This window comes from Camponotus vicinus, unplaced genomic scaffold (genome assembly GCF_025532165.1).
Source record: "Camponotus vicinus isolate PSW18456_S1 unplaced genomic scaffold, iyCamVici1.0 SCAF_2, whole genome shotgun sequence".
Lineage (NCBI taxonomy): Eukaryota > Metazoa > Arthropoda > Insecta > Hymenoptera > Formicidae > Camponotus > Camponotus vicinus.
This window is the reverse complement of record NW_028141956.1, coordinates 24,145,749-24,162,291: the sequence shown is the minus strand read 5'-3', so window position 1 is coordinate 24,162,291 and position 16,543 is coordinate 24,145,749. Positions and strand designations below refer to the sequence as shown.

The window sequence follows — 16,543 nt, the reverse complement described above, 5'->3', positions numbered from 1 at the left end:
GTAACGCTGACTGGAAACTCTTGGCCAGGCCAAGGGAGAGGTTCAAAATAAGAGAAAAGCACCGCGTAAAAAGCATCGAAGTGGTACGGCGCCTGGTGAGAGAGGATGGTTTAAAAGTACATGGGATGGAAAAGGTGTGTAAAGGACGTATAGGTAAAACGTAAAGCTGTGTGCAAGTGCGCGCTCATCGAAATCTATTTCTCGCCTAATGGAAAAGTCAATTATTATAGCAAATAATGTACGTAAAAATTTTCCGATAACTTCCAAATAACCATCGTCACACATAGTAAGATCGCGTAATAAAATTCGCGAAAACAAAAGAGATGTGGCTCTCTTGTATAATTAAAATTGAATTCCGAACAATGATCCATATCTTCAATTTCCTTAAAAATCGATCACATACATCTCACACTGTAATTTTAATCTGATTTTAATTTTTTAATTTTATTTATCTTTTCATGAAAACTTGTTTTATTAATTTTTAAAAAGGAGTTATAAGTATAAAATCCGTAGATCTCGTTTATAAAAATTGTACTTTTTTTATGAACAAATATATGTAATTGATATTTATCTCCCTTTAAAAATTAATAAAACAAATTTTCATGAGAAGAAAAATATCTCATTACAAAAAAAAGTATATATATATAAAACAACCAATATTTCATTTAAAAAAAATATATAATACATAATATATAAAAGACTTAACATATACTTTAAAAAAAATTGATTAAATGCAAATTAATCTCATATCTTGTTAAAATATTAAAAATGACATGAATGATACTGCGTTTAATAAATTATTAACGATTACGATATTTTCAGGAAGCGGACATTCAGGCTTCGGGGTTCGTTAGCCAACCGCGAAGATCATGAGCTTAAGAGACAGGGTACTTGAATATACACGCATACGCATCACACGCACACGAAATAATCATGGTCGCCGTCGCGCACGGAGAAGGAAAGAGGGTCTGAAAACCGCGGCAAGTCGAAAAACCGCCGTGCGGCATTTCCAATTCTTTTTGCCCCGGTCCAGCACACGCATCGGGTCAGCTTTCAGGCTAACGCGGTAAAGAAAATATTTTTAAAATAATTTTGCACTTAGGTGTCCTGTACCGTCGCCGCTGCGGCCGGCATCGCCGTTAAGTTGGACAGAAACAGCCGATGCGAAAGAACGGGAAAGAGAGAACGGGTTAAAAGAGTGCAAGGGAGTTGCTTTACAGCTTTATCCCATTCCAGCGTGTCTCTCCCCCTTACATGTGTTTAGCGAAAAAAAAAAGAGAGAGCGAGCAACGAGAGGAATGGAGGGCGCGGGAAAGGCGTAATGATATTTCTATCATTTAGGCAGGCTGGGAATAATCCGGGATAAAATTATGCGGGCCCGTCACGTAGATAACGCGAATGTTTGCGACCGATTGTGATGCGAAACGTATAGTTAGGTATCGCTTAATTAGCTGAGTGTAGCTGAGTTAAATGCGAATCGCATTGAACGTGTGAAAGAAGCGAGCGAGGGTGGTTGTTCGAAACAATCGCAGGACTCTTTCGGAGGGACAATTCTGTAGATCGACTGAAAAAAATAAATAATGAAATAAATATCTTGACATGAAAAAAATAAATAATGAAATAAATATCTTGACATGAAAAAAATAAATAATGAAATAAATATCTTGATATGAAAAAAATAATGAAATAAATATCTTGACATGAAAAAAAATAAAGAATGAAATAAATATCTTGACATGAAAAAAATAAATAATGAAATAAATATCTTGACATGAAAAAAATAAATAATGAAATAAATATCTTGACAACGTTTCTATGCGCGAAACACTTGAATGATAAAAGACATTTTTCAAACATTATATATCTGTTGGATTATGAGAATTTTTTAAAATAGGTCCATTTGTAATTATATTTCTTTCCCTGTCACTTTTGTTCGTTTTCTCTCGTTTCTTCCTCGCAAAAATCGTTAAGAGCAATTTCAATTGTTAATTAAAAATATACTGTACTCAGAACCATTTAATTAAAATTGATCAGTCTTAATCCTAGTTGAACCTATTATCCCTCGCACTGACTTTGTCTTTCTCAGTTAAAAATTTCTAATTTTTTTGCAACTCGTATTCTTTTCCAGCATGAATCTGTTTCAGCATGAATCCTTGCTGTAATTTCTATATTCTTCTTTCTTCTCCTTCGCTTCTCGATCGCGACTCGCGCATGATCGATCAAACTAACGAAGGCAGTGTGGCGAAAATTGGGAAGGAAACCCACGTCCTTTTTTTCGTCCGATGTACGATTCGGAGCGGAAAAGGGCAGGGCGGAGAGCGCGAAAATCGCGGAGCACGAAAATCGAGGAGGAAATGCGGAAAATCGCCTCGGTCGTCTGCAATCACGCTGTCGGTGAGAGAAATTGCTGCAGACTATAAGAGAACATTCTCTCTCTCTTTCGCTCTGTTTCTCTCAACGACGAAGGCGTGATTATCACAAGAATGTACGCGTATGAAAAATCGCATAATATCTCATATTTGCTTTTGATTTTCTCTGAAAACGCTTTTACCTCTCTTAAGCTATATGTATTGAGAGATAGTTCGAAAATATCTGCAAAGATTTAGCATAATTACAATATTGACGTTACAAATTGTGCGACTTTGCTCTTTCTTGACAAGTTGATACCAATGTTCGATAATTAATTATGCGTCAATAGAATGCATTAATAAATTGAATTTGCACTCTAAGGATACAATCTGCATGAATCCTCGGAGGAAGGATCCTCTTTCTGAGGAAAGATAAGCACGAATCGTAATCACCGTCGAAATGCAAAATTTCGCATTAGCCAATGATAATGACAATAAATTTTAAACGTTAAAATAATAGGATCATACTCTCTTATGTAAACTCGCTAATCATTATATGTTAATTTAAACAATATAATTTTATACACGTGATAAAAACGTAGAGCAAATATGTGAGAAACTTAAAAAGCCGAATAAAATGGAAAAGTAATTTTTTTAATCAAACATCGGAATTTTTCATTAAACGTATAATTATACGACAATACGTATCCGTAAAAAAAACGAACTATCAACTTGATAGTGAGGCAATTTGCTATTGAATATGCTTATATTAGAATATCGAAGGTATACACAAGAGGGGTATCGCACTAATCACCGGCCAATGCTGGTGCATGCGACCTTACATGGACACGCGAGATTGAACGGAATGGGGCAATGGCGCGTGAAAAGCTCCAGATAACATGACGATATTTCGAGCGGCATATCGGCAAAGCTCAAAGAGTTAATCGTATGTCCGCGAGGCAGATGACAGAACGGGAGAGGAAAAAAAAAGCGCCGCGAGCCGGCCGCGCTTGTATTTTCGATAATTATTCGACAGTCGATTTGCGTGCGGATGGACTGCGCATTGGGGGGAGGCGGAGGGGAAGTAAACGGGGGATGAACGAGCAGGTTGGCAGAGGAGGAGGAGGAGGAGGAGGAGGAGGGAGAGGGGGCAGGGAAGTAGACACGATTGCGGGGTCGCGGGGATGGTTTCCGAGAGTCGCGTTCAACCATCCGGAAGCTATGAATATATTATTTGACGGGCAGTTTCGGTAGACTCCGATCGGATGGAGCATCGATCATGGCTGGCGCATCCCTTTGGGCCATTTTCATGCGTCAGAATGCGACACGCCTGCGATCGAGCGATTGCTGTGAAAATAAAAAATAAAAAAAAAATAAAATAAAAGGGCACAGACAGGCGCTCGCGCGTGAGCGTATCCAAACAACGCGGCCGCTAACCAGCGCGATATTTTTCTCCAACGAAAAAATTCGAATAACGAAAAAAAGGGAGATAGACATCGGGCAATAAATCGATTTTCCTTTCGTCGAGAGATAAGAAATTCAATAGATAGCCATAAAAAAAGTGTACATTTGCAAAACCAAAATTAACGAGAATAATCAAAGACTGATTTAAAATGATAGTTATCTTATATATTTCTTTTTGTTCTCTTTTAATTACTGTTTCTACATTATTGTGATTCAGTAATAGAGAGAGAGAGAGATATCATTGTTGATCGAAATCTTCATTCACAAATAATATATTAATTAATTAAGCGTGCATTATTCAGTTTGTAATTATTAGAAGACCATCTCATCAACGAGTACTTTAATCTCTCCTAATTAAATAGTTTGAAATTGCAAGTCGTTAGTTAAACTTAAACAACCTTTACTTCGAGCAATGATAACTGGAATTTTCGCAAAGACAGATTGCCGCTCCGAGAAAGGATGAAGATAACGAGAAGTTAAAATTACAATGGAAAATCCGTTCGACAGAATGTTCTGCTTTCTGCTGCATAGTGTGAAACATGAATTTAAATATTATAAAATGTGACATTCTCTTGCTTTGTAATTGATGCAGACATTTCTGAAATAATTTTTAATAGTCGTTCGGACGAATTTTATAAATCAATTTTACACGCACAAATTTACTATCTTTTTAAATATTATATATAAAGATATAAAGATTTAATATATATAAAGTTATATATATAAAATTATATATAAAGATTTAATATTTTAAAAATAATCTTATCTTCATCCGATTTCTCAAAAAATTTCAAATATACCATGAAAATTATCATATATTTTTATCGATTCAGCTATTATTACAATTTGTACTTTTTATACAAATTAAAATAATAACATATAATAGTATATAATAACAATAACAATAATAATAATAATATAATAATAATAATAATAATATAATAATAGTAGTAATAATATATAATAATAAAATATCCTTAAAAAAATAGATTCCCATAAATGCGAAAATATGGCTAAATTCATTTTAAAAACAGGATAAGGAGAGGGAGAAGCTAGATTATTTAAAATATATTCAATTTGATCTAACATTCCGAGAATCGACGAAGAGTTTCTTCGGAATATCGTGCAATTGAAACGCATCCGTGGGCGATAAATTGTTCATGGAGAAATCGCGATGGGTGGTCTTTCTTCGTAGTAATCGAGTAGAAAACTCAATCGCGATCTGACTTTCGCATGGCTAGTTTTGCTCATTGTTATTGATTCGATTTTCAAAAGATAGTCTCCGAGAGACGAAGAAAGGAATATTTTCCGATCGATCCTTTTCTACTGCACCGCAGCTGTTGACGTTAATTTTAATCGACTTGCGCGCAGTTTGACCAGATTTATTCGCAGTTTGTTTTCAATCCAATCTGCGATACATATATATATTCACATATTAGAATCTTTATTTTTATTTTAATTGTGACATATATCTTTTATAACGTTTCACCTTATCCGAAACTGAATTGCTCATCAATAAATAAATGTATCCTTATCGGAGCCTTGCATCAATTTCCTATTGTGCGAAATTAATTAAATATTTTCGTATAATTTGTGATCAAAAATGGTACTATTAATCATAAATAATTGCATGAAGTGCGGTTTGGTTAAAAAGGACTCGAAATTTTTGCGCGAAATTCCATGTACTTGCTCAACACGAAAAGTTAACCGCGATCATAAAGAGATGGTATCCCACATACGCGTACGAGAGTGGTGGGTGCCACATGATGCAAAATGCACCACGAAAAATTCGGGACCGGGAAGGGGAGGAACGCGAAACTGGAAGATGCAGTCCGACGTAACCTTTGACGCGTCATGGTCGGCGTCATAGTCGGCGGGCGCGCTTTGAAGTCCGCGTATTTTAATGCAACGGCGAACTGTGCATATCGAGAGACTGCTGAATTAATCGCAGGGCACTTCAGCGGGGACGGGGCGGGGAAGAGGGGGAGAGGAGAGATAGAGAGAGAAAGAGGGACGAGGAAACCCTAGAGGGAAGGGAGAGAACGAACCGGCCCCGCGCTTTTCTGGGGCACGTGCCCATGGGTATCGGTATTTCGGGGTGCGTTAATACCTCACTATCCAGACGGATAGAGAGAGAACAGAGCGAAACATCCACTCCTGCACATTGTTTGCGGCTTGGAATCAATAAAAGCATAGCTTTAGGCTACGGTGGTCGCCATGGCAACGGGAGACCCATCCGTGCACTATCCCACTCGTCTTCTCTCTCTCTCTCTCTCCCTCTCTCTTTCTGTCTCCCTCTCTGTCTCTCTCTCTCTCTCTTTCTCATCCTCGTCCTTCGCCTCCTTCCTCCCTCCCTGTGCCACCCCCGCATCTCTCTCAACCCCTCGCAGTTTATCTTCCATCCCTCTTCGATCCTCAAACACGCACACCCTCTGTTCTTCTTTCATCTTCTCTTTCTCTCTCTCCTTCTCTGTATCTCTCTCTCTCTCTCTCTCTTTTGCTTTCGCTCTTTATCGCCACATCTGCATGTGTTCTCTTCCTCTTTCTCTCCCTCTCTGTTTCTCTTTTTCTTTCTCTTTCTCTGTCTCACTGACTCCTCAAAAACTCTGTTTCGGTCAACTCGAATTTGTAACCGCGATCGAATTGGTCTCACAATAGAACGCTCTTAAATTCGCATCGTCCCGCGATTTAGTTTTGACAACGATTTTGAGGGACAGATTTGGACCGATGTCCAATGGCTCTCGTAACAAGCATATACAATAATAGATAATTAATAGAGATTCGTAGGAGAATGGATATTCATCCAGATAGTAAAAAACAGATTGCCAAATATTTGTTGTTGTGAGCTTTGTCAACGAATAAAAATCCGATATATATTATATTATATCTGACGTTAGATTCTAATAGAGATCTGTTAACGGATTGTAACCGCAGATTAATAGCAAAAATCAAGGTTGCGACACAATCTAAACATATAATATGACACTCTCCACATAAAACATGCGTTTATGCAGCAGCATGTAATAACAGTATTAATAAACATTGTAATTATTTGCTATTGTGCGGCACAAAATGAATATTGCGGTGTATTTTAAATTCCGAAAATATATTTATTGAATGTCTGTATCATAGACAGGAATAATACATGATACAAAAGACCGATTTTCTGCATGCAAAACTTTCGTTTTTACCATGCAGAATTAAAACCCTATTAAACTGCAAGTGGTACAAACATAAATATCACCGCCTTAAAATCATGACAGTGATATTTCTGTTCGTATTGGAAATTATAATTAATTATTGATTATAAATACATAAAAAAATTTTCTTAAAAAATTCCCAAGAATTTCTCAAACATTTTCATTCCAATTTCCAGGCAAAATTAAAACGTGTTTCATCGATCGTTTGTAAAATAAAATCGAAGAGATAATTCCGACAAAAATTTCTTAAGCTCCAGCAAAATTTTCAGAGAATTGTCTAATTCTTTTAGGCAAAAAAAATTCGTGGAAAACTACGCAGGTTTTTAAAGTTTTCTAAAATAATACATACTCTATAGGAATCGAACACGAATCGAATCCACACGCGCTTATTTGGCAAAAGGAGCGGGATAATTGAATTAGCCGACTTTTCGCATGGATTTGGAGGAAAACGAAACGAGAGCCCGCTCAAAGAGAGCGGTCGTTCGTTCGGAGCAACTCGTTCAACACGCAAACTCCAATGGAAAAACGTCGATAAGCGTCGTCGCGCGTTCTCGCTAACCAAGTCGAGAGCGACAGGGGCGAGAAGGCCACGAACGGGGATCCATAGCGAAGGGGTGGATCGAACGGTCAAAATCGTCGTCGATCAAATCAATCGATCACCACGGGACGTTCAAAACAGGTAAAAAAAAAGTGAATCCGTCATTTGCGTTTCGATATTTCGAAACAACAAAGCAGCAGAGTCCGAAATTCCGGTTTAGGGTTATAGGACAGTCTAACCTGGCGCTCCATCTATCAAGGGATGATCACCCTCTCGCTTTCGAAATGAGAGATACCCGCCGATAGTCACGGCCGGTGAGCGTCCCGCGGGGATCGCTCAAAATTGCTGTCCAAGGACACGAAAGTGCTGGCTTTCGCGATCTCATAGAAACAATCGAGCAGTTTTGCATATAATATTACACAGAGACATGCCTGGCTTCATCAGTAACAGATAACTTATCGCGAATGAGCATACAAACCAAATAACAATAGTCGGTATATTATAATAGTGGAGCATACTTCGAATGTAGATTACTGAAAATCATCTTTCGAACAATGAATGTATGTTTTGTTTTAATAAAATATTATTTAAAAATTTATTATATATATTTTTCGTGAGGACAGATGCTAAAAAAATATTTATTTAAATGCACACGCGCATCTCACATATATACAACACACAAACACATACAATAATTAAAATTATTAATTAAAATAACAAGTTCACAAATAAAATATTAAAAAGATTTTTATTTTAAATATATTTTATTTTATAAATTTTCATTATCGAAATAATCTTTATTTGAAGTCTTCGAGATTGCATTCAATATTGTCGTAAAGAAAATAATGTAAGAAGGCAAAACAAATATGCATTATTTCAAAAATAATCATTGTTTATTTTTAATGTTAACTTGCAAAAGCAATATAAATTTATTTAAAATTAAATAGAAACAGATTTAAGCGAATGTAAATTGCAAGAAATAAATAACATTAGTAAAATTCGTAAAAAATATATTCAAATATTTTAGACTGACCATATCATAAGAGAAATAATTATTTTAATTAATTATTTGAAACCGTCGTGAGAAATGCACAAATTAAATATTTATTTTTCATTTATTAAATTAAATTTTCAAGTAGATTTTTAATAATATATAAGTGTGTGAATTATTATTCGACATTGACTATATAATTTAATGAAAAAATATTAGTTTTCGTAATTTCGTATTTTTATTTTTATTTTCTATTTCTTCATATTTTATTTTCTATTTTTTCCACTTTTCTACGATGATTGTAACATATCAAAAATAGAATATTAAGTGATACTTTATATATATATTATATTTATGATACGATAAGCATGTATAATACACTATTGCTGGTTGGACTCAACAATTTAATTACTATCGCATTAATGATCTTTTTTTTAAACTAATCATTTCTATTTGTTTCAAAGAATTCCTTGAAATTTCTTTTATAATCAAGTTTATAACTAAGATACTATTAAGAGACAAAGAATATAGATATCATTATATATGATAAATGAGAGAAATTAAAATTAATCATTTAATTTATATAAATTCATTTCTTTTTCATTGATTTTATACGTAGCTTTGAAAGAGAATCACGGGTAAATAAATAAAGAAAACTTACGGGAAAAAATGCAAAATATGTGTATCACGTTCACGTCATCGCGCTAGATCTCGTTAGCACCTACGTGGCCAATCTCCGTCGACGACACGTCGCTCTATGGTCGATCCATTAGTGTCAAATCTGTGAGCTTATCCGTGCACCCGATATACAGCGGAAGATTCTGGTCCCGACGATGCGAAGGAGAATGTCGAGTGGGTGCAGGTCCCCTGTAAGGCGACACAGGTACATATGGGCTCCCCCCATTGAATGGACCAAATGATATAAATTATTTATAGATTTCGACACCGGAGAGAGACGGAGACACAGACGGCCGCGGAGGGTGTTCGAATTGGGGCGCGACGGGACCCCTGAGGGGGTCCTCTCGCGCATCGAAAACCCTTCGGGGATTCCCCCTCTCAGCATATGCATTCTCGCTTCGAGACCACTGTAAGCCTATATAAAATTGATTCCTAAGTACCCCATATTCGTGTCGGCCTCGCGTGTCTTTTAACACCTATGTCAGTATTTGCTCTCCGCGTTCTTGTAAATACACCGCGGACAGTGGCAAAATCAATTTCTAGTCGCCCTCAGATATTATAAACAATAATAGTAAATAAACAAATATAAGAAACTACTCGTTATAAATTAAATCTGATTTTTTAAACATGTTTTTACAAGTAATAATGTTGTTAATAATAATATAATAATAATAAATAATAATATAAATATAAATATAATAATAATATAAAATATAAATTATAATGATGATTTATTATAATAATTAAAATTATTATAATAATTATTATAATATAAATATAATAATAATATAAAATATGTGAAAAAAAGAAAACTGTAAAATATGCATAAATTTTTTTTTATACGCGACGTTTATGAGAGTGAACATTAATAAATAAAAAATGTCGCAACATTTTGAAGATAAATCTTTTATATTTCGAGAACTGTCATCGAATATATGTATATATCGAGTACATTTGAGTTTTCGAGCCTGGTCTTGTAACAAATCGGGACGGGCCCACGATCGCGCAGCACGCCCCCCCGGGGTCCAATCTAAATCAATGGGCTTGTGGGTAATCGCATAATAATTACCGGGACCCCCTCTACCGCCCATCTGTCGTTGACCGACGGGGTGTTCGAACCCTTAGAAGAAGCAGACACTCTACCACGGCGACACACTCGATGAACACGTCCCAGCAGGTCCCATTGTCGATGGGCACCGCTCGGAATGTCGTGGAGCGCCCCTCGTCATTCTTTCTAAACTACATTCGATCGTGTATAAACCGCCGCAAATAAATATATAAATGCGATTCATAAAATAAAATATCTTGATTTAACTTCAAATTGCGAATTAAGCTCTCTGGAAGAATGTCATATGTGTTATTAGATTTCAAGAGTTTACATCCAATATATCTAACATATAATATAAATAGATAGAAATATTACTTTTTTTATATGTGATAATTTATTTCAGATAGCAAAATGGAGGTGATACTTTTAATTACTTTGTGGCTCGGCCTAGCAACTGGTCACTTTCGCGGACCGCATCATCCTAAGAGTAGCATATCCCATCATCATTACACACCGCAAAATGAAATCAAATTAACGCAAGATTCCGAGCTCCTTCACGATACAACGTAAGTTGAAATGCAATTAATTTTCTCTAAACAAATTAATAAAATTAATAAAATTAATAAAATTAATAAATTAATAAAATTAATAACTCTCTTATTTATATGTCTAAAGAATTATATTTAAAAAAAGTATCGACAATCTTAAATAATTTTATTTAAAAAAGTTACAATTATCGATTATATTTAAAAATCGACAAGAGAGACTACATGTGAAGAATAATCGCGAATTGTAATTTTCATTTTATGATCGAAATGCAAAAAATTGCATTAAAATAAAATGATATTTGTAATTAGAAAGACACACAGTGCGATACAGAGTGATCTTTTTGGAAAAGAAATCAAAATAAAAATTCTTAAATTGATAAGTGCGTAAATAGTTTTGAGACAAGTTCATATTTTATTTATTAGAAGTTTTCAAGAGCCAAATATTATAAAATACGACTCTCGCGTACCTTAACTATGTAAAAAACATAGAAAAGTTTCATGAAGAAATAAAATTTCCTAGAAGCAAAATACGAAAATCTCATCAAATTTCTGCACTGCTAAAGCACAGAATATACATATACTTGGCATATGACATTTATCGTAAATTTTTAAAAGCTAAAAATTGCAAAACTTAACTTTGTGCTGTGTATCTCAGATTGCGTTCATGCTAGTATTAGTACAAGTATAGATATCCTTTTACACAAAAATTTATTTCTTGCTGCTGACAATTCTGCAATCAGAATTTTACATCTTTCGAACGAAAATGTCTAAATCTAAAATTTAGTCTCTTTAATTCGATCAGTCAGTCCTGTCAATTGTTAAGCAAATTGAAAAATCATTAAATTTCCAAGTACTCAAAAAATAGAATCCGTGATTTCATTCCACAATTGCATTTTAGGCATTTAAAGGAGGACATCGGTCCCATGGCCGATCAACTCGACTTTTCAAAGATGACAGAACAGGAAATAGAATTCTACTACTTTAAGTACGTTTGGGATATCGGAATTTGCCTCATTATACCCAATAAATTATTGTATTTACCGTTGCTAACAGATTCTTGAATTATAGAATCCATGATATCGACAATAATACAAAATTAGATGGATTAGAAATTCTTCATGCTCTTCAACATACTTTACACGAGGATGGCGAGGAAACGGAATCGGAACAAGACTTGTCTTGGATTGTAGGTATGTTTGAATAAAATCGATATAACATGCGACATCGATATGCGGGTCCTCTTTACAAGTATGCGAAAAAAGCGATTTTTAATCTAACGTCATTATTTAATATATTTACTTTAGATTTAATAGATAAAGTACTGGCAGAGGATGATGTGAACAACGACGGTTATCTAGAATATGTCGAATATGTAATGGGAAGGAAGAGAGATCATGATGCGCAAGAGAAACGAAACAAGCTCAGAATGGGAACATGAAAGTTGTTAACTTGGAGTATATGAATATATAATCTTGGATTATATATTAGGAAGAAATAAGATGATATGAAAGAAATGCATTTTACACATTGTAAGGTACAATACGAATTATATATAACTCCATATGATTGATATTCTGCTATCAATATCGTAGTATATAATTTTTCATTTTTATACTGTAATACATTTTACAATTATTGTTTATTTCGCAAATGAAAAATCAGGAAATATAAGTTGAAGATATTTTACTCCTTTTGTAACAGCTTTCTTTGTAATAAATTAATTTATACTACTTAAAGGAACATTCGTTATGATTAAACTTTTTTCCCAAAGGTCTTTCACTATTTGAATCTATAAAGTAAAGATGCAGTTCATATTAATCATTTTTGAAAAAATATCTTACCTATAATATACATAAGTAAATATGTTTTATATACCTTAATGTCGTCGTCTTCAATCGGCAATTCCTTTACATATATAAAGTCGGGATAGGATGTTATTATTTTCTGAATGCTAGGAACAAATTCTGCATCAATTTCTAAAAATTGCGGCTCATATTCGTGATATTCTTTGGAATTTTCGGTGGAATAATATATCTTATATTTTTCATCTTCTTTTATTAATCTAATAATAATATAATAAAATATAATTATGTATCTATGTCTCGTTAGATATTTTTTGCTTTTTAAAATAAATTATGATTTTTGTTACCTTATACAATGTATTCTCAGCAATCGTATCTTTGTCCCGAGTGTTATATCTACGCAATTCTTAACGATCCCGTCGATCATAATCTCGCCGCCTTTCGCCACCGAACATTTTTCTTCGACTTTGGAGAGCAAAGGAGGCAAGAAGTCGTGAATGTGATCTTTGGCCATCAAATCGGCCGCGCTGTCCAAATCAATGTAATTTATCAAATTAGTAACCATATCCTTAACTTCTTCCTTAAAAGCCATTCTGTGTTCTGCTTTATTTGTGCTATGTGCAATGCCAGTGTATCTGAAATATCCTACAGGCAATCCCTTGCGAAACTTCCAGTTAGTTTCGGTCGCACGTTTCAGAGCTTGCGGAAGGACTTTTTCAAGCAAGTCGCACCAACTGCTTCTCTGATATACACTTATCGTGACATGCAAGCTATGAGTACCGTCAATGGTCATTCCTTGATGAATGGTTCCTCGTGGTAAATACAACAAATCCCCAGCATTAACGATTGTGTCCAGTATAGGCTCTCCGATTTCCGATTGATCGAAATTCTTAGACGGACATCTCGCCAAATATTCATTGTCACTAGGAGGCATGTATAGTCTCCACCTTTTTTTACCTTCGATTTGCAATATAAATGCTTCAATGTCATCGTAATGAGGCGCAAAACCTTGACTATTGGGTGGTGTAAGATACAAATTGGCGCCAACAAAACAGCCAAAAAATTCCTGAAGAGTAGCTGTAAAGCATGTTTTACAAATTAAGAAACAATAACAGAAAATGTTTAGAGAAATACAATTACAGTGTTCTTACCATTGAGCAAATGTAACTGAGGTATAAATGTCTGAGGATTTAACATTCTCACAGAACAGTCGTTCAGATAATAATCCCAAACGACACTTGGAAGAGCACGGCCAGGGGGATTATGAGTCTCTCTCACTCCATCAACATAAGAAGTAATATCAATGTTTTTGGTGAATAAAATATAATTATCTCTCAATATTTTGTCCAACATAGATGTTGATACGATCCATTTGTAATAATCAGAAGTATTTCTTTTTATATGTAATGGGGTTAATTCCCAACGTTGCCTAGTTGAGCAAATAAGGCAATTAATATTTTAATACGTAACAAATACATGTATTAATTATACTTGATTTAAACTTACCTAAAAAATTCTTCTAGTTTCAAAGGCTGTATTAGCCACTTAAATAAGTTTATACTATCTCCAATAGGATCAAAATTATACATATATTTTTCTATATTTATGTAATTTACACGGCTGTCATCACTTTCTTTCTCAGCAATTTCTCTTAATGATGCTTCAATAATTTTTCCTTTTTTATCACAAATCTTTTTTTCAGTTTTCTTCTTTTGCTTTACCGTTTTTAATTTTGATTTCTTATGTACACTTCGATTATTTACCTCATCCAATTGTTGTATTTTACTCATTCTTTTTAATTTATTTGTAGGTTTCATCAATTTTGCAGTAGGTAAGGAACTTTGTTTGCAGGTTTTCAAACTGCCTTTTTTAGTGACAATACCACCTTTACTTTTCCGAGAAATATTCAAGCTACATTTATCTTTATTCCGTCGCTTTTGGATTTTATCTTTGATAATCATTTGTTTAATGCTGCTTTCATCAGATACTTTTGACAACAAAGACATATTTTTTCTTTTTTTATAATTCATTTCTTGCTGTGTGTTTTTACGTTTCTTTGTATGCACAGAAAAAGCTGATCTTGAGTTGTTTTCAGACATCTCTATGAATAGAACAAGAGTATAATTAGATTTGATTTCATATATAAATGTAAAGTACAAATTGTTAATTTGTGAAACCTTTGAATTTTTATACTAAAAATTTACATAAGATACGCTTTAACATAAATACTAACCTTATTTATCATACACGGTTTTGTTATAATTCTTCTTTTTCCTTTTTATATTCTCGTGGACAGTAGTATCATCAAACTTCTAATTCGCTTCTTCTTGTTGAGATTTTTGTTCTCGAGCATGTGATTCTTCAAAATCTAAGCCAACGACGTATATAACCTAACACGTTACCCAGCAAGAACACGCGTAGATGCAACATCACACGATTGGCTATCAATAGAAAAAGTTTTCGGGACTATAGAAATTCTCTATTCGATAGCCAATTGCGCGTCTACCTGTATTTCTGTCCGAAAACTTCCTTTGTTGGTACGAACCGAGTTTTTCTGCGCATGCGCTGAAACGACACGTGCTCGATCAGCTGTTAGTAAATTAGAAAAATTAAATGTCCAAAATGATAAAATTAATGACAGAAAATACTTAAAACATTTTTCTTTTTCTAATTATTTTTAATTCTTATTTTCTATTATATTATTTTCTAATTATTTTTAATTATTATATTATTATTTTCTAATTATTTTTAATTATTACTCTTTTTAGTTTTCATGACCCTGGTAACCATCTCCGATAGAAAACGATTAAAAACGGCTATATTTGTATCGTTTTTAATCGTATCTTATCGATTCTATCATGCATACTTAGAAGCCCAGATAAAACATTAATTTAATCAAATCGGTTTCTATCGTTTTAGATCCGAATAAGAATTTAACAATACAAATCTTATAGTTATGAGTCGTTTCTTATGTGAACAATTATTGCCCGTCTGAATCAATCGTAAATATACTATATAATATATATCGTTATTTATGATAATAATTATACTGTACGCATTAATACGGATATATAAAGATAAAATGATAAATATCTCGTCGATATTTATGACTTTTACAAACTGATACGTCTATCGTTTCTTATCGGCATTTTCCGTCATATAACTTATCATCTTTTGTACGGCAGCTAATCGGTTCGTTGTCTATCATATATTAACGAGTAGCTAATTGTTTTGTTATCTATCAACGATATTAATCGAAGTTTAAAAGCACCAAATGAAAAAAATTTTATAAAAATAAAAAAAAGGGTACCAGAGTAGGGACCATTTCGCAGAAAATATTTTTCGTCAAAAATGTTTTGACTGATATACAGCTAAGAAATTTTTCCAATATTTTTTTGCTGATGGAGTATTATAAATAAACGGTTCACTAATTATAATAAAAACGATAAAAAATTAGGTACTTTAATATTATTAAAAATGATGAGAAACCGGTGCCATTATAATAAGATATTTCCGATGTAAACCCATATGTATTGTATGAAGAATTTCTCTCTTATAGTCTATCGTAAATAAACGAAACTTTAATTATGTTAAAACTGTGATTGAGACCGATATAAAGATAATAAGAAATTTCCGGTAGAAACCCATGTATTTTGTAACGAGAGTTTTTGATAGAGTATCGTTAATAAACGATTCACTAACCATATTGAAAACGATAGAAATTGATTTGCAGTTGATAAGACATTTCCGATAGAATCCCAAGTATTTTGTAACGTGAGTTTTTGATAGAGTATCGTTAATAAACGATTCACTAACCATATTGAAAACGATAAAAAATTTTTTTATCGTTTTTTTATCGTTGATGGTTATCAGGGGAATAAAGAAATACCTTCTCTTTATTTTTACTGAGGAATTAAATTGCCGAA

The 16,543-nt window shown here is 33.7% G+C and overlaps 2 protein-coding genes and 1 long non-coding RNA gene across 4 annotated transcripts; 1 reads left to right on the top strand and 2 right to left on the bottom strand.

The window, feature by feature from the left end:
• Positions 1-4,771: 4,771 nt before the first annotated feature.
• Positions 4,772-5,672, bottom strand: LOC145966709 (uncharacterized). The gene is made up of 3 exons (XR_014437136.1): positions 5,552-5,672; positions 5,302-5,367; positions 4,772-5,221 (listed from the first exon to the last, which is right to left on the bottom strand). It is a non-coding gene; the product is annotated as an uncharacterized LOC145966709 (long non-coding RNA).
• A 1,883-nt stretch (positions 5,673-7,555) lies between these two features.
• On the top strand, positions 7,556-12,545 carry LOC145966708 (multiple coagulation factor deficiency protein 2 homolog). Its single transcript, XM_083091004.1, has 5 exons — positions 7,556-7,691; positions 10,671-10,833; positions 11,714-11,800; positions 11,884-12,005; positions 12,120-12,545. The coding sequence occupies exons 2-5, from the start codon at positions 10,679-10,681 to the stop codon at positions 12,251-12,253; spliced, it is 498 nt and encodes a 165-aa protein (XP_082947130.1). The 5' UTR covers positions 7,556-7,691; positions 10,671-10,678; the 3' UTR covers positions 12,254-12,545.
• Positions 9,251-15,139, bottom strand: No66 (Bifunctional lysine-specific demethylase and histidyl-hydroxylase NO66). 2 transcript variants are annotated; one of them, XM_083091002.1, is made up of 6 exons: positions 14,851-15,139; positions 14,124-14,718; positions 13,769-14,046; positions 12,965-13,694; positions 12,691-12,877; positions 9,251-9,408 (listed from the first exon to the last, which is right to left on the bottom strand). In XM_083091002.1, the coding sequence occupies exons 2-6, from the start codon at positions 14,714-14,716 to the stop codon at positions 9,331-9,333; spliced, it is 1,866 nt and encodes a 621-aa protein (XP_082947128.1). In that variant the 5' UTR covers positions 14,717-14,718; positions 14,851-15,139; the 3' UTR covers positions 9,251-9,330. The 2 variants fall into 2 exon arrangements, with proteins under 2 accessions (XP_082947128.1, XP_082947129.1); XM_083091003.1 differs by lacking the exon at positions 9,251-9,408 and adding an exon at positions 12,382-12,604 and having other exon boundaries at positions 14,851-15,136.
• Positions 15,140-16,543: the final 1,404 nt, after the last annotated feature.